The 25,411-nt window shown below is 45.0% G+C and overlaps 2 protein-coding genes across 8 annotated transcripts in view; one reads left to right on the top strand and one right to left on the bottom strand.

Annotated features, from left to right (window-relative positions):
- Window positions 1-5,843: 5,843 nt before the first annotated feature.
- LOC135900250 (phospholipid scramblase 1-like) lies at window positions 5,844-13,135 on the top strand. Its single transcript, XM_065429676.2, has 7 exons — window positions 5,844-6,011; window positions 7,617-7,724; window positions 7,811-7,888; window positions 9,156-9,295; window positions 11,623-11,793; window positions 12,404-12,559; window positions 12,984-13,135. The coding sequence occupies exons 1-7, from the start codon at window positions 5,996-5,998 to the stop codon at window positions 13,011-13,013; spliced, it is 699 nt and encodes a 232-aa protein (XP_065285748.1). The 5' UTR covers window positions 5,844-5,995; the 3' UTR covers window positions 13,014-13,135.
- The window catches only part of LOC135900247 (phospholipid scramblase 2-like), a 365,712-nt gene continuing 349,745 nt past the window's right edge, over window positions 9,445-25,411 (bottom strand). For all 7 annotated transcript variants that reach the window (XM_070531923.1, XM_070531927.1, XM_070531925.1 and 4 more), the window contains one exon: window positions 9,445-9,584. In XM_070531923.1, coding sequence (XP_070388024.1) covers window positions 9,510-9,584 — 75 coding nt within the window. In that variant the 3' untranslated portion in view covers window positions 9,445-9,509. The remainder of the gene's footprint in view (window positions 9,585-25,411) is intronic.

The raw sequence follows: 25,411 nt of genomic DNA, 5'->3' as shown, positions 1-25,411 counted from the left end.
TGAGCATGGCCCGGGCCCAGGTGTTCATTATTAAGCTTAGCCAGGGCCCGCATGTTCATGACCAGGCCTAGCCTGTAAGTTTAAAAAAAAAAAAAAAAAACACCATTGATTTTTGCTTACAGATTGTACTGTGCGTGTCAGCCTCACCTTCTCGGGGTCTAATGAGCTGCAGTGTAGAATCAATAAAAGACCAAAATCTTCGTTTCTCCCATGGGAACATCATTGGTCTGGCCCATTGCCTGTGCTGTTATTTCTCCGCTGGTGCGCATGCATTTACCTTGATCGTGCAATTTGGTCCTATGAGGTAATTTAGCATTTGAATAAATAAATAAATAAATAAATAAATATATATATATATATATATATATATATGTATATATATATATATATATATATATATATATATATATATACTGTATACAAACGTGAATTCACGAGCATTAAGCATCAAATAAATGCACAAGTAGAAAAAGACACCTCTTGTGTTAGAGCTAAAATATTTGTATCGAGAGTTGTAATAGTGGAATCGCAAAAGCGGTAACAGGGAAATGCCTAGAATGATTTTCTGTGTAACTTATTTTTTCTTGTGCAGAAACAATGTTCGTTGTTGTGGCAAAAAAAAAAAAATTGTAGAACTTCATCTGTGTCTATAGTTTCTTTGCTAAGGTATACTAAGAAATTGGAATGCATCACGTGACCGCGCGAATGACAACGGATGAAGGAAACACACAGGACAGGCTTTCTTCGTCCGTTGTCGTTCGCGCAGTTACATGATGCATTCCAATATGCATCATGAAGGAAATGATGAAGCAAACACACAGGACAGGCTTTCTTCGTCCGTTGTCGTTCGCGCAGTTACATGATGCATTCCAATATCAACTACCAACTAGCCCGCCTCTCCCCGTCAAACAATTTTACTAAGAGCCAGCTAATTTACACACGTCACTGAAGCTTGGCACAGAATACCTTGGACCATGCAATGTGTAATGTTCGCATGTGCTCGAAGGCACGACTTCGGCCCTTTAGTGAGCAGGCCCGAGTCCGGCACGGGCCCGTGGCTTCAAACCCGGGCCCGACGCGGGCCCTTCGAAAAACGATTCAGACGGCCCGGTCTAGCCCACAGCCCGGACCCGCGCAGTGCTCTAATTAGTGGATACTCATTAATGTTTTTCTAGGTTAGGTGCTCTTGCATTCACACTGATGTGCACTTGCTCATGTTCGTACTCGTGCCCGCACATACCAACGCTTGTACTTATCGGCACCCACTCACGCTCATACCCCGTAACGTCCATGTAACGTCCATTCGTCCTCTTCGTCACTCAATATGTAAAATGACTGCGGAGCGAGCGTACTCGTGAGTATGCCAGCCTATGCTGGTGTGTGCGCTTCGAAGAATGGCCGAAGGTGCGGCGCGGCGTCCGCGTGAGGCTCCTGCAGTGAACAGCAATGGTGTGGCGATGTTACACCTATCTAATGATTCGATTGCTAATAAAGTTAGAGGGTTAACTAACTTGAGGCTAAGCTATATGTGGCAAGATTTTAGGGGTGGTTCGGATACAGTTCCTAGATTTTCCTCGTCCAGAATTCGAGATATTCCCCTTCGGAAGTTCATGGCAATGCACCAGCGTAACTGAACGGGCAAAATAAAAAAAATCTTATTACAACATATCGGCCGAGGATCAAAATGTTTCAGCTGACTACGTGAGGGTGATCCCTTCTAACAACATATGCATTTATGGCATTTGATCGTAACATTGGTGCCGCGTTAAAGCAGTGTTTTGGTCAGCTGTGGGTGGTGTAGTCGCAATACAGGAGCAAATCTCTGCGCCCTCCCAGGAGAGGGCACAATGACTTGAAGAAGTGCCACAGTTGAACCGTAAATGAATTTATTATAGCTGGCATTGGAATGGTAATGGTATAGGAAGTGTTAGGCAGTCTGTTTGCACCCGCAGGTTTTTGAGAGGCAGCCAGGACGGAGAGAGAGTGCACATCTTGAGCGTGCGTGTGTATGGTTGTATGTGTGCGCGTGCCTCCGTATTTGCAGTTGCATGCACGTGAGTGCGTGTATGTGTGCGTGAGCATCCACGGCGTGTGTGCATGCGTGCATTTGGGGTGCGTGCGCTTGCATGCTTGCGGTGCATGCGCTGGCGCGTGTGAATGTGTGCGAACGTGTGTGTTCATGTTTCAACATGCCTGCGTACGAACAAATGTCTGCATGTTTGTGTGCGCATGGACGTCTGTACGTGCGTATTGTGTGTGCGTGCAAAGGATAAAAATTGTGTGTGTGTGTGTGTGTGTGTGTGTGGAGGGAGAGTGTTTGTGTGTGTAATCTGTGAGTGTGTATTGTGTGTGTGAGGGTGTGTTTGTGTATGTGTGCATTTCCTTACACGTACGCTCGGAGACCAACCATATTTAAATCCAGTAGACAACAAATGACACTGCATTTAAGGTATCTCTTTCTGAAAGCGAAACGCGAAAAAAAAAAAAAAACGCCTGAGCGGCCTCGGATTTCGTCCAATGGCGCGTACACCATCGGCACTGCCTAGCTGTTCACCTTCGTTATCTTCCTTCCCTCCGTGGCAGCGCGTTGTCTTGATGCCAGCGGCGCGCTAAATCTGCGCCATCACTGCGTCGTGCATCGCTTCTGCGACCAAGCTAGCTTTCGGCGGCACACGTTCGGCGCTATACTTACACCAAACCTTTAAACTGCTTGCCTTCCAAAAAAACGTGAATAAAAATCGGAAGTGGACTGGCCGCAAGGAACATAAACATGCTCACGTAGTCCTACCATTGATGGCAACAAAAGGCTGAGCGCGGTTAGATCGACCTCACAGACGTTCTTTTTCTGGGTCAGTGATGCTTTTAAAGCATTCGATTATTTGCCATATATTTGTTCGCGTGGCTTTTAGAGAAGCATGTAGAATAAACATTTCTTCACTCAGCTAGATAATCTCGAGGGCTGGCTCCGAACTGCTCATTTACTTTCGCCACCTAAGATCAATTGTTGAAAACTTAATTACCCTAGCTTTGTTTACTACGCACACAACTGCCACGGCGGCCGCATTTAAAAGGGGGCGAAATGCGAGAACACCCGTGTACTTAATTAGGTGCATCTTAAAGAACCCCAGGTGGTCGAAATTTCCGGAGTCCTCCACTACGGCGTGCCTCATAATCAGAAAGTGGTTTTGGCACGTAAAAGCCCATAATTTAATTTTTTAAATTATATGCAAACAACTGCTTAACTTACTCCGTATCTAGAAGTTACCAACGTGAATACTTAAATAATAAAATCATGTCACAAAGATTTATACGTGTTTGATATATTTATTTGGTGCGGTTACAAACAGCCGAAATGTCGACGGTGCTGAAGACTTCTTTAGAACAAGTGTGAACGCTTGGAAAGGCTATCTTGGCGCAAATCAAGTGCATGAGCTTGAACACATGTGCCCAACCGTGCGCAATCGATTCTCTTGCATTATACAAGAAGCAGCTCAGCGCTACGGTACACCACACAAGGTGTGCGAGAAAATTGTGCGCGCTCCCGATTAGATTTCTGAGCGTTGGTGGCATCAGGCTCGGTTTCCTGGTATCAGGAATAAGAAAAAAAAAAGAAGGCATTGCCATATACGCAAAGGTCAAAATGTATGTACTACGATACTCCCTTGGCTCAAAAGATATAAATGCCACCGACTGGGGGGAGTGAGGGGGTGGGAGGAGGATGTTTGTGCCGTACAAAGGAAAGAAAGGCAGAAATGGATATCCACTGCGTATATATCTCCAGGCAAGCACGAGTGTGATATCGATAAGTTCATGACCACGCACTTGGGTTAGCCGTGATGACACTACCCTTGTAATCATCGTCGGAGACTTCAATGTGGACATTTCAAAACCAGGTAGGAAACAGTTTTCTAATATAGTGCTATAAGAGTTTGGTTCGAAGTGCCACACCAATCCAAGTCACTCAACAACGGTTGTGTACAGATTTTGGCCAAGATTCTGTGTAAAGTTGTGACCGAATCAATCAGTGTATGTCACAATAATAACAAAGCTGTCGTCACTACCATTGCCATGCAAACAATGAATATAAATACATGTCGCCTTGTCTTACCCTGTGTGATGAGTTACAGCTTAGCTGGTCATCCACCTTCACAGCGTGGAATAGCTACTATACATGCACACGCACACGAAAATTGCACGCACACACAAACTGAAGTAAACACGCACGCGCGCTCAAAACGTGCGCACTCGTACACACACACCCCTCGCCCTCCCTGCTGCCTCTCAAAACGCTGCGTGTGCAAGCAGACTGAATGACACTCGCTCTGCAATAACCGTTCCAACGCCAACTATGACAAGTCCAATAAAGCTTCGACAGGGGTTAGTTGGTACGGCATTGTTCTGCTTGCTGCGCTATACTTCTTATACGAATGACTAAAAGAGACAGACACACACGTGCGCAATGAGTGTCTGCAAACGCGCACATGCGTGTCTGTCTCTTTTAGTCCTTCGTATAAGCAGCACAGCGCAGCAAGCAGAAAAATAAAACAAATCGCTTTATGGTTTAAATTTGGCGCTTCTTCAAGTCAATAGGGCTATTTTTTAAACTGCACTGGCTACACGAGTGTAGCTAGTGTAGGAAGTCGCCATTCTTTTTTGCTTGGTGTAGAAAAGTGTAGCTCCGCCTACCTAGTGTAGGCAGCATAGACAAAGAAGCAGGCTAGCTGGCGTTGCAAGCGCGTGTCGCCGTTTTGCCTGATATACAGCGGCGATAGCGAATATTCTCTGCAAAGAGGGTAGCAAAGTGCTTGCGTGACCATCTGTCTCATAGGACGGTGAGCTAATCTTCCAAGAAAATTATTTTACTCGCGGATGGTGCGGGCTGTTTCAGACGCCGCGCCGTATTATACGCATTGAGAAGTTGCCTTCGTGCACTGCGCATTCGCGATGTATTTAGCAGCAGTTTGTATAAATTTGTTCGTGAAACGAAACTCGAACATTGGCGTTTAAGTTCGAAGTCGGGCGCTTTTTGCCTGCTGATGTAAAAGACGACGTGCAGTCTGCTCTGATTGGCTACAGCCCAGCGAGCCAAGTGCAGCACACGACGTCATAGCCTCTGCCCGGCACTACCCTCGTCCTAATTTTCCCTTTGCCGGGAGGGTGCAAAACGATTTGCACCTGTCGTGTCACTTCATCGCCATTCCCCGACCAGAACACTTCCTTAATGCACCACCAATGTTCCGACTAAGTGTCATAAGTGTATATGTTGTTAGAAGGGGCTACCCTCTCGGCGTAGTTAGTTGAAACTTGACCTTCGGCTGATATTTTTTTATCAGAAACAACCAGACTTGGCGTCTACACCAACACTCCACAAATACCCGCTCTCCTGTGCTCCTTGCAGACTACACCTACGCTTACCACACCGACTGCCGAGCGGCTGACTGGAGCAGCAGCCTACGGCGACAAATGTGCAGTCGGCCACAAAAGTTTACGGGACACTGATTTCGTGGCGAATGGGAATTTCTCTTGTGTCAAGTCATGGCGCTTCTAATTTAGTGTGTCGCTGTATAGGTCGCAAAGGCTGTTACGCATTGAAACTTAGAATTTTATGCTACCCTATTGTATAACCTTCGAAGCTCGATTCACACGCTTCGCGGGAATTCAGCTTTCTCGCAAATGCCCTGTTCTGTAAACTTTTGTAGCCGACTGTAAACGCTGCACTGAAGAACGCCACCATCGAGGGCCTGACCTCTGAGGGACTCGCCGAGCGACCATGGTTCAAAATGATTCGCTAAAGTACTTATCATCATCGTCAGCTAGGAAAGCGCGTGACCGACCAATTAGGACACGGCTGTGCCTTGAGACGACGAAGACGACAAGGTCGCAAGCAACAGCATGATTTTGCACTGGCCGCCGGACCTGAGTTGGTTGAGAGGATACCGAACCACGCCAGAGAAACTGGGAGCGGCAAGGCCAAGCCGACAGTCTTGACGCCACCATGTCGGTAGTCATCAGTGAGTACGGGAGATAACATTCGTTGGATCAAAGACATAGTCGCGTTTGTCGTGCATAGCGCTCTAACAACGTGGAACGCATTACCGACGCATTTGACACGTAACGTCACTCGGCGTGAGTGCATCCACTGTAGACTGCAATAACCGCGCTTTAATCCTGGCCAAAATTTCTACCAAGAGTTCGCGGAATTGGGCAGGCTTGCAGATAAACGCACTGAATGCGGACGACTTCGCATCCGACATACGAGGCCTGTCCCAGAAATTCGTGCTTGATGTTAAAGGAATTCATTTCACAAACTTTCAGATATATCAAAGTACGCCCTACTGGACACAATAAACTGGACCCATTTCTGTGTCTATTACTGTAAGCAGCCCCGGAAGTCCTGTTAAGCGCTTCAGCAGCGATGTCGTTTTTTTCTTCTTTTTAATTGTCGTGACATCTCCGAAATGCCGCCCCTGGAGCTCATACAAAAAGGTCACGGGGGGCTAAATCTGGAGAGTAGGAAAAGTGTTCCAGTACGGTGATGGAGTTGCATGCCAAAACTCACGCACTATCAATGCAGCGTGCACAGGTATTATCGTTTTGACGAATCCAGCGCCGCTATTTCGACAAATGTGGTCCCACGCAGCACACGTGATCTTTCAGACGCTTCAGAACCTCCATGTAGACGGCTGCCCTGACAGTTCTGCCTTCAGCTCCGAATTCGTCGTACATAATTTCATGACAGTCAAAAAACACGATCGACATCACTGTTTGTCTTTTTTTTTTTGCTGCGTTGTTCTTCGCTTTCATCGCCTTGACTTATTTTTCTTTTCCCACTCCTTGCTGTGCGACTTCAGATCAATGTACTGTTCGTAAATTCAAGTTTGACGACCCTATGCGAGAATTCATCACTGCATTTGAAGTTTTACAATCAATGCAACATTCTTTTCGTCGCCACATTTGCTCGGGAGTGAGCAGTTTCGGCAGCATCTTGGCGCGAACTTCTTGCATTTCCAAGATTTTCCGTCGAAATCCGGGGAACGGAGACTTTCTCTAACCGTGTGCTTCTCCTACCATTTTAAGAGTCATTCGGCGATCACGGAGCGCGATCAATGTTTTCATCATGTTGGAAGGGCGTTCTGACCTTGCATCGCTTTTGTGGTCTTCATGGCCTTCCCGAAAACGCTGGACTCACTTGAACACTGTTCTTTTCTTCAGTAATTCTTCTGATATGCTATTTGCAATATTTGATTGATTTCCGCACCATTCTCGCTCATTTTCACAAGAAATATGATAGTCAACCGTTGTTCCGCCCCTGTTCATCGATCTTCATTTCGACAAAGACTTAAAGTGGGTTGCACGAAAAGTGCATAAATTTATGCCTTGTCATACAGCAGTCCGGCTCGTCCTCGAGGTCAACCTCGAGTGAAGTGAGCGAGACAGCGGCGCCGCTTTACCTTCTCCCACTCTTCTTTTTTTTTTTGATGACTCGCGGCTTGAGCTTTTGGGACAGACCTCGTACACGACACGGCTAATTCGTCGAGCAGACCTATGACACGGAGAGACTCCGAGCAATGCTGTAGCTCGAAAACTAAATGCGCGTTCACATATGTTTATTCCAGCTGAACAACCTCTAACTCCCTCGGCTCCTTCAATATGTCCACCTGGTCTTGAATACTTAACAACCGTCGACCAGCTAGTAATTCAACAACAAAGCGACGTCTTCCAAAGTTAGTAAAATTTTTATGACTGTTTCGCTTCGTCGTACGGAAACACGTAACCCCTTTATTCGCTGCGATGTCTCCTATCTATCTAGATTTCACCGGCTACGAGAAATGCAATAAGTACGTTGCTAAGAACGTGCTGGGACAATTCGTGTACCTCTTTACCGAAGGTGAGCAAAAAAACATCGCTACGTTCTTATATAAGGCAAGGTAATAATTTTTGCAGGAGTGGCATTATTACTATTGTTTATTTGTGTCAAATGAGCATGAAACCGAGTTTAAAAAGTGTTTCAAGGCAAAGTCAGATCTAACTACAGATCTTAAAAAAAAAAAAAACGTTTGCTTATGTTCTGGCTCAAGGAAGATAGAGGTTTAAAATCCATGTGTTCGGCACCTTCACCTGCGGACAAAGACCGATCAGACCTCGGAACCAAATTCGATATATCGAGTAGTTTGATGTAGCCGAACCCAGTAAAAGTAAAGCAAAAAGAAAGTAAGCTCAAGAATGTAAAATAAATAAATAAATAAATAAATAAATAAATAAATAAATAAATAAGATGAAATGCGTGGTTTTCCTCCAGCTCTGACATTTACCAATTAACGAAAAAGCATTGAAATAATGCAAATACGGTTAAGAACATTTTAAAGGATAATATTTGAGGGATTATGTTCGTTTAGAAATAATGAGAAAAAGTATATATATGACATTCACGAAAAGTTTTCTTGATCCGCATGTTCCCTATGGCGTTACAAAACGACGTGCAATTTATATATTTTCGAAAGTGGGTTGTATCCCACAATAATCAACATAACAACCGTGATAATCATTATTTTATTTGAACTGCGTAGAAACGTTCAGTGCTTTGTTGGCGTTGGTGATTAAGATGGTTCGAAGGCGAGTGAAAGGAAAATGTTATGAGAAAAAAAAGTTGAAAACTCTCATAGTATATTATTTAGCGCGCACATTTGTCAAGAACACAGTGAAGGGGGACACACCGAGCGCCCTGTTATGAAAACAGAAGCAGCGTCAAAGAAAAATACTGAGAGCTTCACGATTAATTGCACTGCTGGTCGTTTTTTTCTGCGAATGCCAGAATGAACCGGTGCATGTTGGTTTTCCTTGAGTCGATCAAGTCGACTTCAGCATTACGTATTTCAACGCGAACAGTATAGAGTCGCCACGAAACCGCCTGGTTCGCAAATAAATGCCGGCCCTTGGGTTCATTCAAAATCATGATTGTTTTCGAAGAGTACGAACCATTACAATGCAGTTGGACGATCAGGTTTGTTTCCTCTTGATTTAGCACAGATCAAACCAGTTATTCAACACTCCACGTAACGCTACGGGGACTATACCCTGTTACTTTGTATTGCTTCCGCAAAGCCTGAGCGTCCCAAATCACGTCGTAAACAGGTTTTAACTGGTTTTAATTACAGACAGTGGTTGCTGCAAGCGATGGTTGTGTTGCACGCGGCGCTGCTTTGAGATGAGAGTGATGGACTACCGAAACGTCGAGGTCATGCGTTTCGTTCGACCGCTGAGGAGCGACTTCTGCTGCTGCTTCTGCTGCCTACAGGCGAGTAATCTGCGCAGAGTGATCTATACGCAGGGGACCAGGGGCATCTGACGCCGATTCCCTCGTGTATTCTGTTAGAAAAGGCCAACGAAACTCGACTTACAGCTTAAGCAGAAGCTTAGAGACGCAATGACAGGCAATAAATGTGGCGGTAGACTGATTTATTGCATGCTGCGTCCAGTGAAGAAATTCAGTTAAGTTTACTCGAACGCTTTCAAGAAGCTCGGGCACAGTCCAGCATACCAACAGCACACGATGACGCGCTGACCATGGTTACAAGGCTGTGTTCCTGGAATGAACGTGCAAAAATTATCGGATGCGGCAAATGAACCTCAGCTGTGTATAGAAAGTAGTTGCGTAGTAAACTTAAGCTTAAAGAGGCAGAGAAACCTATGACGTGCTATAGACGCCGTGAGGCGAACTGTAAGAAAGTTTTTGCTGGATGACAATAAAATTGAACAAATGTTCTTGTAATGGCTAGCGCACGAAAATATTGGACGAGCCATAAGGTTTTTAGGCCGTAACGTTCTTACGGGACGCTTCACTGGGAGTCGACGCGCATAGCCCGAGAAGATTGCGCGGATTTTATGCTTTCAGAAATCGCTTATGGCTAAGGTGCAACATTAAAAAAATAAAGAATAAAAAAGATAAAGTAAAATAACTGCGGCAGATTCAGTGCACTTGTTAGAATCTACGCTGAGCGAAACTTTCTCAAAACGTTTTGATTGAATGGTTAGCCAACAGACACACGCGATGCGTGCAATTGTGCTTTATTTCCACGCTTTCAACACACGCTCAATTGCCCTCGTGGCATGCGACGTGGGTGCAGCGATAACTTGGAGGCTAGTCCGACGTTTTGCGAGGGCTTAAGTGGAAACATTGTGAGCAGAAGTGTATGTACAAAAAAAAAATAAAAGTGAGACACAGCGATGCATGTTAGACGGTTCGATAACTTCGGCGAAAGCGTGATGAGTCAATCAATTCCACCACACAGCTTATGCAACACGCGTGAACGGAGAGACCTCACGCTGACTCTATCGGGCGAGATCGTCTTAGCGCTGTAAATGTTCTTGGTGTTCTCCATTCCCTGGCCACAGCTGTGTGGGAGAGCCAGCCACCCACCTACGATTTTTTTCCCCACTCGCGACGTATATTCGGCGAGAGGCGCAAAACCCGCAGGAGAAACAAAGCAACTATAGGCTCTCAAGCTATATTTGAGGGTCTGTAATATGGTAGCATTACCAGGACTATCAGGAATACACTACCTGAAGGATCGGCCCGGCTTTCAAGCCACATTAAAACCCTTGTGAGAGCGCATATCATGCAAGGGGGTCGATTTTCACTACGCTATCTCCGGCATGAGCATAATTACCAATTCATGGTCCCAAGAATTTCTTAGTTTACACCACGAAAGACTGACTGACAGAGAGGAAACCAGGAAGAATAGGTGAAAAAAGAAAGCTTCTATAAAAAAGAAACTATAACGAGAACAAAAATGCTGGAAGGCACATTCCAGTGAATTCTTGATTTCCTTAATCCACTTACTGGGAGCAACACTTGTGAACCTCCGATTCCGCTTATTTACTAGCTGCCCCGCCATCTTCGGATTTGTGTTTTCTCGCAGCTATTTTTCTTTTCCGATCCTCTTCCTTTCGAGCTGCCGCAGCGTCTCAAATGCTTTTATGAACTTAGGAATTCAGCCTTCCAGCTTCGTATGCCACATTTTGCAAAACCATTGTTGTTGCTTAAGCTGCAAAACGACATACGCGTTAGAAGACGCCAGGAAACGCCGCCCTTAAGGCATCTCAGCGCCTCTGGCGTCGTCGTCTGACGCCTGGCGTGCTCATAAGGGAACCGTGGATCTAGTTTTGCTGGGCCCTCTGTAACATTGTAGATTTCTCCGCACACACTCAAATGCATTTTCGTTTAGTGTGAGAAGCGCTATACGTGGCACGTGAGCGAAATAATCCGGGAGAAATACTCAACTGAAGCAAGCTAAAGACATGTTCGTCGTGAAAAAGGAAACGCACAATGATTACGCCGCAGACAGTCAATATGTGCTTCCTTTGTGTTGCCACTGTGTCTTCCGTCTTGTGCGTGTGTCGTTTAGGCGGTAAATATGTCTTTCAGCAAATGCCAGCAAGGCCAAGAAGCAGTTCCTTTAAAGTGACCTTAAAGTATGTTACAAAATTATATTGCAAGTATATTAAAGTATGGTAAAGTATACTACAAGTATGTCCACGACATACTTGTAAGTAAAATGTCGTGCAATAAAAATACTTTGCGGAAAAAAAAAAGTGACTCGCTGCTCTCGTGGTGCTTCGCAGTACATCGAGGTGCAGGCACCGCCCACGGTCACCATAGCGTACCTCTACCAGGACTGGTCGCCCTTTTTCCCCTCGTACACGGTCTACGACCGCCAGTGCAATCCCATGATCTCCGTCTCGGGCCCGTTCTGCACGCAGACTTTCTTCTACTGCTTGGAGGCCAAGTTCGAGGCAAGTGCTCTGCTCGTGGCAAGCGTAGTGCGTGGCGCAATCAACAGCGGGGTCGTTTTATCAGCTGTAAGGCGTTAATGTGGCTGCGAAACTTCGCGAAAACATCAGAGGAGAGAAAACGCTATTTGGATGCAGAGTTACTTATGGGGTCGTACTGGCGCGCCTTGACCTCTAAGGCTTCCTATGTGGCTTCTGACCCGTACTCGAGATCTCTCTTCTTTTTTTAGGCAGACTACAGCCGCTAATGTCGCCCCGAAAATTCTTGACAGTTCTTGCGCATGCGTGTTCACACGACACCCCACATTGTTCGCGCTTATCTGGCATGATGTACTTCTAACCGTTAGTCACGCGTGATAAACACTGCGCGAAGTGTTTATCACGCGCAGTGATAAACACTTTTCACAGCGAAGTGCTGGCTCCGCACGGCGGACGAAATGTCCTCGAGTTCGTGCGAGTACCTGGAAAGAAACAGGCTGCGCCGCAGCATTTTTTAGAAGGCGCACGCGTGCAGAAGTATTGCACACCGCTCGGCATGATATGGGCAATATTTCTACTGAGGATAGTGCAACGTTGTTGAAGATGCAAACGCGATTTTTCTGTCTCTAACCAGGTGCGGACGCTAGGTGGCATCCTGATCGGCATGATCACGAGAGAGACGGGATTATCGAGAAATTTCTACTTAGATGCGGACCGCTTCAACCTCACCTTTCCTCTCGACTTGGACGTGCACGTGAAGGCAGCGCTACTGGCATGCACCATGCTCATAGTATGTATGAGCGTGATAAGAATAAGCGAGGTGGGCGGCAGGGTGGGATGAGATTCAGAGATGGGTGGTGAATGAGATGATTTTTGTGTTTCCGGGTCGGATCTCGTAACAGAAAGTTCGCTTCATTTCATGTTTTCCTGTTCCGTATATTTTATTATTATTATCATTATTTTTTGCACCACCAATATTCCAGTCATCTCTTACAATCCTGCATCGCGCAGACCTGAGCTAAAAAGTAAGAGCCCTGTGTCATGCATTATTAGTGATTTGCATTGGACTTGGCATGCTTTCAGCGAAATATAATTTTAGAGTTTCCATTCTTGATTTTCTCGTATAATGTTAATTATACGTATTTTTGTTGCTTGACGTTTCGTTCACTCGTAGAGTATAAATATTATAACGTATGATGTATAATTTGTTTCAGGACTTCATGTTCTTCGAGACGACATGTTAGCGGGAAAGGGAAGGTTCTCGAGTTGGAGCATTCGCCCTTCGTGTCGGACGCCGAATTCACGACGCAGCACGCTATTTTATTTATTTCCGACTTAGGCCGAGAGAAATGAATAGGCTTTTCGACATCTGTGTGATTTGTCTTTTCAAAAACGTCGCCTTCACTCATTTATCGTAATATCCTGCCTAGTCCCCCGAGATAGTAAATGTTGCAGTAGGTGGCGTCATTAAAGCACTGCGAATTATACGCACAAATATCATCATTACTCTCTGCAAAGGACACCTGGCGCACTGCAACGTCTGTCTTACATTTCTGTTTGTGCTCACAGTGCACATTCTACGCCAACCTCGGCATTGTTAACATTACGTTTTGTGTATTTGTTACCGGCAGCAAGATATCGAAGACTCTGCCACAATCACAATGCCAGTTTGGGCGGAGTGTCCCAGACAGGGCAGATCGGCGAGTATGATCATTTCTGCTCTGTGCAAGCATTCAGGCTGTTCAAAGCATTACCACGACATTCGTAATGAAAATATGTAGTATTTCAGAAGATGCGCGTGCGAGCTCAGCGAGCCTCACCTATTCTTTAGAGTTGAAAATTATCGTTAAAATTTCTTGTGCTCGAAACACCGCGCAAAAACTGCGATAACTGCGATGACACGTAATGAGAATAAAGCAAATGAGTATGCGCGTGTGTGTGCGTGGCTATCTATTCGCGACTCCAACTAAATGCTCGCCCCCTAACGGCCGTGCCGACAACTAGCCGATCTAGGTTCAGCCTCAGGTTCTCAACATTACAGCATGCACCACAACGTTGCCTCGTAGTTCTTTAACCATCGTGATGCCGCCGTGCACAAGACCAAAAAATAAAAAAAGTATGCCGAAATAATTTTGCTGTGTACCACTATGGTGTGTCATCGCGGTGGAAAGACAAATTCATCATTTCATCGTTCCCCGAAAGTAATAGACGACGCGCAACGGAGAGCGATGGGGATAAGAAACTTGCGCATTGGGAAAAAGGTGGCTGACGGTATGGTGGTTTGTTCGAAACACTTTGCTCTTTATTCTGAGCAAGTAGAACCTTACTTTCTTTTTATCTTATGTAATACGAGCCACACTGCGGAGTTGCCTATGAAGGTCTAAAACAGTCAAGTACCGTACGTGTAGCAGTGAAGCAACGCTGTGAACGAGTGCTTGCACCTTCAAGATGCTCGCTACGCACAAACACTTCCCTTTTTAACCTCTGGCTTGCTTGAAAGGCTCTTTTTCTCCAGAAAAGGCTGATGCGGCTTGCTAGGCATGCCACACGTTCGCACGCGCAGCGCAATGATTTCCGTGGTTTTGTCGCTGAAATCCTTGAGACCGCTCAAAATAAGGCAATGGACAGCAAGGACCACGTCGGCTTTGACGAAACACCTCGATTCCATGCCACAAACGAGAAATTTGACCACAGCGCCAAGCAAAAGAACCGCCGCGAACCTAGATGATGTAACCACCTTTGATTATTTGGAGTGTTCCCAGCACAAGTAATTGATTCTGGACTTGCTGACAGAGGAGTGCCGGACAACGGCAGTTAAAATGTCTAGCCGATTGTGCGAGTTGGCGAACGCTTTATTCTACAGTCTCAAGCACGAGTCCAACGTCGTCTTTGCAACCATTGATGAGTTGCTCTCCCGTGACCATGCACTATTGACGTGAAGCGTTTTCGCAGAAACAAGAACTTTTTCCGTGAAAAGCAAAATGCTGCAGTACTCAATGTGCCACCCATCAATTAGGCGGTACCGTTAAGGTTAGCCTCACGCAAGACTGTCTAGCCGTTTATGAGCACACCATTAGAAGCTTTAGGTTTGTCTTGCAGCCGCTCCACGCGACATCAGGGCTTTAAATGCGATGATGTTTCTCGCGGTCATTGCATTAGTCTTCAGGCTGTAAGGTTTCGGTGATATAATGCAAGAGATCTACTATGTGTTGGTAAAATACCTGCGATATCACTGCGAAAGAGCCACGAGAACTCTCAAGAAGGGGCCCTATACTTCGCTTAACACTTAGCGTTAAGTTAGTATGTTAGCGAGACTTTTTGCAGTATAGCTGCGTTTGCAACAAGAAATAGCTTGGAATTTTTAATGCGGTTGGGATTCCATGAGAATTTCACCCGCTTTACGGTATGTATATATGTATATATGTATCTATGTCCGCGCCTAACCTCTTTCCCACCAACTTGAGTGACTAGGTAGTCCATCTTTATTTGAGTAGAACACAAGGCTGCAGTGCTGAGAAAACCGGGTTCAAAACCAGCCGTTGGACCGACTTGGGCCACTGGGTATGTAACACTAGGTATGTGATCATCAGTGAAGCTCCTTGATGCCAGCTTAGATCACTAGGTATTTGTCGTTTTTCATAATGAGCATTGTAAAAACATTAACACTTATCTACGAACTAGTATCGATTGTAAATTACATTAAAGTCGCCAATCATCTCTAAAGGATGGATGCACCGCCATTCACCCCTCCCCTCCCAGTAATCATGTGAGACTGCTCTTTATTTAGTCCCAGTAATATATGAAAAATAAAAGTTTCAATCCTTAAAAACGAGCAAACTGTGTTATACGGCTGTTAATACGTTGTTTTAGATCATTTTGCATTTCGTTGTTTTTGTGTTCAGGTTTCTCATTAGCACGCAGGTCGCGGCAGGTTCACCCGCAAGCTCGCGCGTGAGCCTGCGCGGTTACGGGTGCGCAGGTGTGACCACGAGACTTGACCACGAAAAGTGCAGAGCGATACATTTTGATCACCAAGCTTCTTGCGTAGCTTCCACAGCGCTGCACGCTATGTATGAAACGAAAAGTGCTTGTGCAGCCCATTCTACTTCTCTGCTCTCGCTGTTACGCACTACGCTTCACTTTATCACGGAACCTTACCAAATTGCCTATATCTCGACCTTGCTATAGAACGGAGTATGGTCTTTCTCACTGCACCAGTGCAGCCTGATATTTACAGCTATTGCAGTGAAGAACCGTGAGCCAGACAGCCTTCTAACTTTACCGGAGCGAGCTGTGCATAATAAAGAGATATCCATGGACCTTCGGTGTGCATGTTGGTGCACAGCGTAAGCGAATGGGGGGAATGATGAAGGTAAGTGAAGATATGAAATGAAGGGCAACGTGACAGTTAAGCTGGCGTTTTTGCTGGTGGTCAGGCGAACTGATCCCATGCTCTCGGCGTTGGCGTACGGTTATGAGATGGGTGTAAAATAGGAGGGCGTGTGAAGGTAGGAAGGCGTATGGGGGCTCTTGTTATGGTGTTCTCGAGTGCTGCGATCCGCCATGAGTTGTTTCGCGCTGCAATTTTTGATTGTGAGTAGCTACTCCTCTAGCGACACAGACACAGTGCCGGTGTACCACAGCGACTGCAAATATGACACGACGTGGTATCATGTATAATTTGCACTAAGAATAGTTATGGGCGAAGTAGTTTTAAAGATGCAAGTGGTTCTGCAGGACAACTGTTGAATGAAGGATGAGAAATATTAATGTGATATTAAAAAGAAGCGAAGTCGCGATATTTTTTTGTAAAGCGTGCTCTGTCCTCAATATTAGCCTGCTATAGGAGAAGCCACTCCTTCGAAGCGCTGGCAGTAGTGTTTGTAACCTTGCGACGGGTACAAAACGCCGGAAAATGGGCACGACTGCCCTCATTAATAGCAGTTACGAAAGGCGTAAGATAATGCAGTAGGCTCTCGATAAACGGAAATTGATTAAACGGAAGTGCCGATTTAACGGACTAGCAGGCTCTTAGTTGGTTGGTTTAGAATTTGAACATGATAAAAACCTTTCGTTAGTAGGAATCTAAATCTTCGCATCTCCATATACACGGAAGTACAGATTCAACCTATAAATCCCTTTTTTTTCGAAGTAAAGCAGAATCTGATTTTTTTTTTGCAACACATACTTGTAAAGAAAGTAAAGCTTGCTGAACATGTGCCGAGCGTCCATCTTATTCCTTTACGTGTTCAAAAGTGAAGCAGTCACGGACGACTTCTTTTGCGGCTGTTACGAATTTTGTCGCTCAGAATCAAGCAGCTTCGAACAGCGCCAATTCTACCCTCGATGTTTGCGCCAACACTGGCTGCAGTGAAACGAGGGAATTAAGTGCAGTAATATGACTGTTGCGAAGAAACCCGCTATCATATGGCTGGTGGTGGCTGGCTCCTGTTCAAGTTGACAGAGGATGAAAATTTGGTGCATGCATTAACCGTACGTTCATCTATATGTATGCAGTGCGACGGTGGTCGAAGTATAAACTGATCCGGTCCCATGCAAGAATATGTGTGTGTAGCAACTCGTTTGCAACCTTCTTTTCTTTTTTCATTGTCCTTATTGCCACTTGAAGAATAATTGGGTCACCTAATTTCTGACAAGTCTGTTATCTTGGATTTCCGTTTATTTTGACTTGTAGGCGACACCTGCCGAGTCTGAATTTTTGATCGGCGGCTACAATGCTTCCAGAATAGAGTTTTATGCGCTAAGCAGCTTGTCTATTTCTGCTCTTCTTTTTATGCGAAGCATATTACGAGAGCTCAACCCAGCTCCTCAGGCGCGGCGGTGTCGCCTTGAAACCACGTGACACCATGACGTCACGACAGAGGAGAAGTGGCTTTGGCTCAACTCTTGCAAGACGGGCTGGATGGGAATCGAACCAGGGTCTCCGGAGTGTGGGACGGAGACGCTACCACTGAGCCACGAGTACGATGCTTCAAAGCGGTACAAAAGCGCCTCTAGTGAATGCGGTGTTGCCTTAGAAACGAGCTGTTTCTAAGGCGTGCGTCTCTTGCTCAGGCGCACATTTCGTTGCCGCGCCGAACGCTGCTTTGCTCGACGCTCACCGCGTCCAATGCGGGGCGCGTAGTCGCTGCCCTGTAGCCCATTGTCTTACACCCCTTGGCGGGTCGACGGGAACGCTGTCGCGTTCCACTCTTGAAGGCGAAGCAGTAATGCATGAGTTGTTTCTTCGTCTAGCCGAACCAAATATAGCCAAGCAACAGCAGTTCACCAGGCTAAACAGTGGTTCAACAACTAAAATTAAGGCTAGTATACTTCGCATCCTGGGCTTAACCTTACCTAAGCCACAGCCATTTTTTTAACTAGCAGCCAAAAAAATTCACAATTCTTTAGCCTTTCTTTTACTTCGTCTTCTTGGAGCATGATTCCACTTCGAAGCATCTGTGAAAAAAACCATAGGCTTCAATTTTATAAAATGAATATGTCTAGTCTATCTGTCCTAATTATAATGTACTGATTCTCACATTACTGATGCGAAAGCGTCAAATGATCCGCTAAGCGAAAAAAATGGCTGTGGCTTAGGTAAGGTTAAGCCCAGGATGCGAAGCATACTAGCCTTTATTTTAGTTGTTGAACCACTGTTTAGCTTGGTGAACTGCTGTTGCTTGGCTATATTTGGTTCGGCTAGACGAAGAAACAACTCATGCGTTACTCTGCTTCGCCTTGGACGCCCCGCATTGGACGCGGTGAGCGTCGAGCAACGCAGCGTTCGGCGCGGCAACGAAATGTGCGCCTGAGCAAGCGACGCACGCCTGAGCCTTAGAAACAGCTCGTTTCTAAGGCAACACCGCATTCACTAGAGGCGCTTTTGTACCGCTTTGAAGCATCGTACTCGTGGCTCAGTGGTAGCGTCTCCGTCTCACACTCCGGAGACCCTGGTTCGATTCCCACCCAGCCCATCTTGCAAGAGTTGAGCCAAAGCCACTTCTCCTCTGTCGTGACGTCACGGTGTCACGTGGTATTCAAGGCGACACCGCCGCGCCTGAGGAGCTGGGTTGAGCTCTCGTAATATGCTTCGCATAAAAAGCTGGCGTCTGTAGTCCGTAGCAGTGAAACGACACCTAAAGTTGCATTGGCTGCGACGCCACGTCACGAGCACGCCTTGACGGACCAGATCGGGCGAGAAGGAACACCTGCTGCCACGTTAGCATGCCAGATGTAGCGCGAGTGGAGAGGGCATCGCCGCGACGCCACGTCATCCTCGCTCTCGGAAGACTGCACTATCTGCGTGTTGCTTGTCCGCACAAGGTCACGCCTGCGTTATAACTGCGCCTCGTCAAGACCAAATCGAAACGCGCCAAGCGTCTCAACGCACTCGCTATTCCGCGAGCGGCGTTCAATTGGACATTAATGCTTAATCGGACAGAAGTGCTTCGGCGACATATGCACCACTAACTGCAAGGCTCCACAGTTGCATCATCGAGCTCCTCTGTACGCGCTAGTTGCCGACAGAGTCTGTTGTGGTCGTTTCTTTGAGCATGCTATCTAAAAAGCTTTCAGAGATTCAAACTAAATAAAGGATACGATGGACAGTTGGTTAAAGCGTGACGCGCAGTCGAAGTTATATGACATCGCCATGTGACAGCTACATACATCGCAGCAGCAATAACGCTAACGATATGCTTGAACTAGGTCCAACCCGGCAATGATTCATCGGAAAGGCTGTTCAAAAGCCTTAAGTCATATACGTGAACATTGCACTAGCTCACAATTCCTACGGCAGAAATGGCCTCATAAGTTCCTTGACTGGACGTTACACTACTCACGTGGTAAATGACGCAGCACTCAGGGAAGCCGCCCATTTTCCTCTCGCACAAAGGATAGTAAATCGCTTTCTAGATGTTAACATATCTTTATTTCTTACCTTGCTTTCGTGTTTTTTACGAGGTCAAATCTCACAAGACAAGCTGCAGCAGCAGTAGTGAGAGGTACAGTACAGCAACTAGTCTTGCGCTTCGACTTGAAAAAGGGTAACGAAATTACTAGTTCTCCGAAAATCGGAAAGCTCAACGCAGGTCCACGAAAGAAAAATTTAGATCCAATCCACCTTATAATAGCGTATTTCACTACAGAAGAGACCCACTGAGCATCAAAGAACGCATTTGTGCTTGAATGGTTTTGTTCATGAACAGCACAAAAGAAGTGCGAGAACTTAAGATGTGCGATGAAATAGCGTTTTAAATGCGGCGCATTTCGTGCTCCATTTTTGTAATTATCGTTCGTTCCAGCCATGTTCTCCGCGACATATTCGTACTATTTCCATTTCGCACTTTATGGACAACGCACATCTGCATGCAAGTCTAGACTGCGCTACCATTGTTTCTAATTCCTCTACCATAACCTTCCTAAATCAATTGCACTGCCTTTTGTGTAGCGAATTGACCCTGATGGCAAATTAATTGCAGTATATATTGCTTTCAAAACTGTGGTTGTCTCAATTAATACCTGGGAAGATATTGCTGAACACCACACATTAAAAAAAAGGAAGCATGCCGACACTTTGTCTTTATATATCGACAGTGCCTGTACTAGAATGAAATGAACAAACGCGAAAAGTATGTTAAAAGAATACATTGTCTGCACACAAACTTTATTCGTCTTGGTGAACCTAAATTTTCAGCAAGATAGTTTCTTTTATTCGCTTGGATTGCCACGCAGAATAAGCTCAGCATAAAATTAAATATTAGTACTTTGCCGACATAACAATGGCATGATCTACTCTTATATTCGCAGGCCTGCTAGATAAGTAAAAAAAAGAAAAAAACAACGTACTGGCATTGTTTTTTTTTTGCCTGGCATTGCTGGAATCTCAACAGGAGATTTTTAAGAAGTTCTAGTTTAGTTACGGAATATATTTTATACTTTAGTCCTTAAGTAGTTATAAAAGCCAGAGCGGGTGATCCAGGATATCCATGTGTTTGCAAATGTACGAATATACAGGTATATAAGCAAAGGAAATACACTTATGCGCACACGCGACGCAACCGTAAAGTGCGCGTCCCAGCCAGTCATAAGCATAGCTGGGAAGTGACTTGAGCATTTTTATTGCGATCGTATGGATTACCCTGCCATGCCAGGTACCCGGTCTTCTTTCCTCGCGTACGCTCGTTCGAAAAACATGTAGTCCTGTAACAAAACAATGTTGATACGATTAACACCGAGAACCAGCCGTTGTTGCTTAGTGGCTATGGCGTTGGGCTGCTAAGCACGACGTCGCGGGATCGAATCCCGGCAACGGCGGCCGCATTTCGATGGGGGCGAAATGCGAAAACGCCCTTGTACTTAGAATTAGGTTCACGTTAAAGAAGCTCAGCTGGTCCAAATTTTCGGAGTTCCCCACTGCGGCGTGCCTAAATCATGGTTTCGTCACATAAGACCCCATAATACGTTAATTAACAGCTAGACGAGTCGAGTACTAGAAGTGCGTATCATAACCTTCGCACATCGCGTGAAGCAATAAATGTCGCTTCACATGATTGTAGAGACAGTGGAACAACACGAAAAATCAACGTAATTCGGCGGTTCCTGCAGACCTGAATTCGTTCTACTGCGACAGTAGCAATGGTAAGCGAAACTCATGCAGGGTGGCATGAGTTTGAATTCCCAGTGGTGACAGCGGGCAAAGTTTGGTTTTGTTGGTCGTGTGTGACTGAGGATGAGGCGGCGGCTCAACGACCTTACAGAACGGACACACACACACCAAACCCAGTTTCAAGCTGTTAGCCGCTGCCTCAGTAAAAACAACTCGTGCATCGAGGAGAAAGCATTGTTTTCGTTCACCATGACTGAAACACGTGTGCACGCGCAGACGGTATCGCTGAAGCAATAATTTTTTCCATTATAGGTATCCCTGCTCTCTTGTCGTAAGCGTGTTATATTTTACGGCACCGGTCCGGTGCACTTGAAACGAAGGCTGTACATGGCCTATTAAGCGAAACCATAGTGCACGTTTTTTACTTTTTTTTACAGCGCTACCTGTAATAGGCACTTTCCAGGCAGCTGCTTTTTGTGATGCTGCCGTCGCTGTCCCTGCAACCATCGTCGTAGCTACAGTAATGTACCGGTAATGATCACCATAATGCAGTCATCATGTCGACATCATATCGATAAAACACAATTACAAATTTGATAAAAAAATACTTCTGAGCTGCTTTTGAACACCCGGATTGATGTCTGCGCCCTTCATATTTAAACGAGGGTTCAAAGCAAAAGTGAGTGTTGCTCTGCTCTGAGACTGACTTTTTCATCAATTGAACCAGCAGGGGCACTGGCTCCAAGATGCCATCGATACCAACAGCGATGCCTCAAGATGTGGACGTGTACCGGCACTGAGGTCAAAGAAGTTAAACGTAACTGGGAAGTGCAGTATGAATGAGGGAATCAGAGAGAAGTGGCAAAAGCGGCGGTTCTTCTGTTGTGAAGAATACATGCGGATAGGTGCACCGTGGCATGCCTGAAGTTAATAGCGGGAATAGAGGGAAAGTGCCTGACGATATGGCTGGCATGTGGCAGTTTCTGATCCTTTGTAATACACAATTCTTAGCTACACACAATGACGTGGTGAGGATTTTTAAGTTTTCCGGAATTTTCAAAGATCGCCTGTGGCAGACAGCATAATTCTTGTCTTTGAGCTAGATTATTCGATTAAGCGGGCATTACAAGCGCGAGATATGGAAGCACATATTAAACTAATTAACAAACACGAATTAACTTTCTGATTAATTAATGGCGCGTATTGCAATTTACGAGTGATAGCCAGTGAGTTTGCAAAGCGTACTCATTTGAAATGGATCACCAGGGTGAAACCAGTTTCCAGATATTATTTTCCAACGTGTGGGATGAAACACATGGGCATTCCACATGAGCTTCAACGCATAAAAGAGCACTCTATTAAAAAAGTAAGCGGAACAGCAATGCCTTATTAGGACAAATTTGATGGCGCATCTCCAAACTGCTTTCTTGGTTGACTGAAGTCAAGTGTTGCACTGATTCTATAGAGAATTTTCATGGTAAATATTTATACAATACTGCAACAAGCTAATGTTCCTATAGTTGTTTAGTTTTTTAACGTCTCACTTTTTATGAATTACTATAATGCTGACATTTTCCAGGTCTCTCGTACACTTCGTAGTCATGAGGCATTGCGTATGAAGGGCTGCAAGCTTTTGAAGCATAATACCTCCTCCATCTTTTATTAAATCGACCATTGTTCCATATTATCCTACCGCTTTCACCAGGACATGTTTTGAAAGGCCATTACAAATTCATCGCTACTTGTAGAAGGATTCTTTGTATCCTGTTCATCACTACTTCCGAAGAAGGTTGCGTGTTAGCACTTGGTACCGTACAGGTCAGTACAGAATCCTTCTGCTGCTTTTACCATATCATCTCAATTGGTCATGATGTTACCCTGTTTATCTTCCAGTGCATACATATTGCCTTGTCCTATGCCACGTTTTCTTCTCACTGAATTCATTATGTAGCCATATTTTATTGCTTCCTCAATCTTTCCCACGTCATCATTTCGAATATAGACTACTTTAGTCTTGTTTATCAACTTTGACAGCTCAGCGAATTCTATGTGATATCTTGAGCTAGGCACTTTTATGCTTTGTCGTTTCTCTATTAGGTATTTTGTTGCTTGGAAGAGCTTACCTATGCAAGTTGCCTTGGTGCCTTACCTCTCGCTTCGATTGCTGCTTCTGAAATCAACCTAGTTACGGTTTAATTAATTTACCTCTATGTTATCTTCATCTTCCTGTTATAAAGCTGCATATTTGTTTGAGAGTAACAGCCTGAATTCTTTTGCTTTTACTTTTACTGCGTCTAGGTTCGCCGGTTTCTTCTTGATTACTATTGCTCTTTTTCTGTTCAAATTGAGAGCAATCATAGACATCACTAACTTATTATCACTGCCCTTTACCTTACCTAACACTTCTATATTTTGCACTACGCTGGGATCAGCTGGCTTCAGTGCATTACATCCACGTCATCAATCAGCTAATTGAGGAATCTGGGGAGCGAAATTAACCTCTTTAATAGCTTTCATAGATTATGAAAAGGCATTTGACTCTGTAGAGATACCAGAAGTTATGGAGGAATTGCGTAATCAAGGAGTACAGGAGGCATACCTTAGTATCTTCGGAAATATCTACGAAAATTCCACAGCTACCTTCCTTTTGCGAAACAAAAGTAGAACATTACCTATCAAGAAAGGGGTCAGGCAAGGAGAGACAGTCTCTCCAATGCAATTCACTTCATACTTAGAAGGAGTATTCAAGCTGTTAGACTGGCAAGGCTTAGGAGTGAGGTCAACGGTGAATATCTCAACAAACGTGGGTGCGCAGATGACATTGTCCTGTTGTGGAACAGTGGGGATGAATTGCAACAAATAATTGAAGACCTTAACCGAGAGAGTGTAAGAGTAGGATTGAGGATTAACACGCAGAAGAGAAAGATAATGTTCAATAGTCTGGCAAAAGAACAAGAATTCATGATGGCCAGCCAGCCTCCAGCTCTGTGCAGGAGTGCGTTTGTCTAGATCGATTACTCGTAGACCCTAATCATGAGAAGGAAATTTACAAAAGGATAAAAATGGGTTGGAGTGCATATGGCAGGTATTGCGAAATCCTGGCTGGCAGCTTACCACTATCATTGAAAAGAAAGGTGCACAATCATCGCCGCTGTTAACATATGAGGCAGAACCTTGGAGGTAAACAAAGAAGCTCGAGGGCAAGTTAAGGCGTAACGTTAAAAGGGAGACAGAGAACGGTGTGGACCAGAAAGCAAACGGGGATAGCCGATAGTGCAGTTGAGATTAAGAGAAAAAGATGGAACTGGGAAGGCCATGTAAGGCGTAGGGTAGTTAACCGGTCGACCATTAGAGTTACAGAATGGATGCCAAGGAAAGACAAGTGCAATCGAGGATGGCAGACAATTATGTTGGGTGATAGAATTAGGAAATTTGCAGGCGCAAGTTGGAATTATCTAGCGCAAGACAGGGGTAATTGGAGATCACTGAAGGAGGCCTTTGTCTTGCAGTGGGCATAAAAATAGGCTGATGATAATGATGCTTTCCAAACTGTTGCCATTATGGAAATTCATTGCAAGTAACTGCACCTTCCAAATTCACCGGCTATATATACAAATCGTAAATTGCAATATGTGCTGTAATACAATTAAGAAAGTAACTAGCCAATTTTCATTTAGTTCAATATGTGCTTCGATTTTTCGCGCCAGTAATGTACGCCCCTCTGAATAATCCAGCTCAAGGACTAGAATTATGTTATCTGCAACACGCAATCTGTAAACATTCCCGGAAACTTAAAAATGACCATTCCACATAATATTGATACGTGGAAGGAAACACCTTGCCAAGTAGACTTAAGGAAATACATTTACTAAACTATATGATAAAGCGTAGCTTGTGGTTTGGTTTATGATGGTCGACGCTGCGCCTGTAGATATTTGCCGTCGGTTTCGGCGGTCCCATAGAAATATCTCTAGGTACGAGATTCTCTCACGTGCAGCAGTGCAAAGTGGTTTCTGATAAGCACAAACAAGA

Source organism: Dermacentor albipictus, chromosome 1 (assembly GCF_038994185.2).
Source record: "Dermacentor albipictus isolate Rhodes 1998 colony chromosome 1, USDA_Dalb.pri_finalv2, whole genome shotgun sequence".
NCBI classification, from domain to species: Eukaryota; Metazoa; Arthropoda; class Arachnida; order Ixodida; family Ixodidae; genus Dermacentor; species Dermacentor albipictus.
Note: the sequence above shows the minus strand (reverse complement) of the source record. Positions and strands in the feature narration are given on the sequence as shown.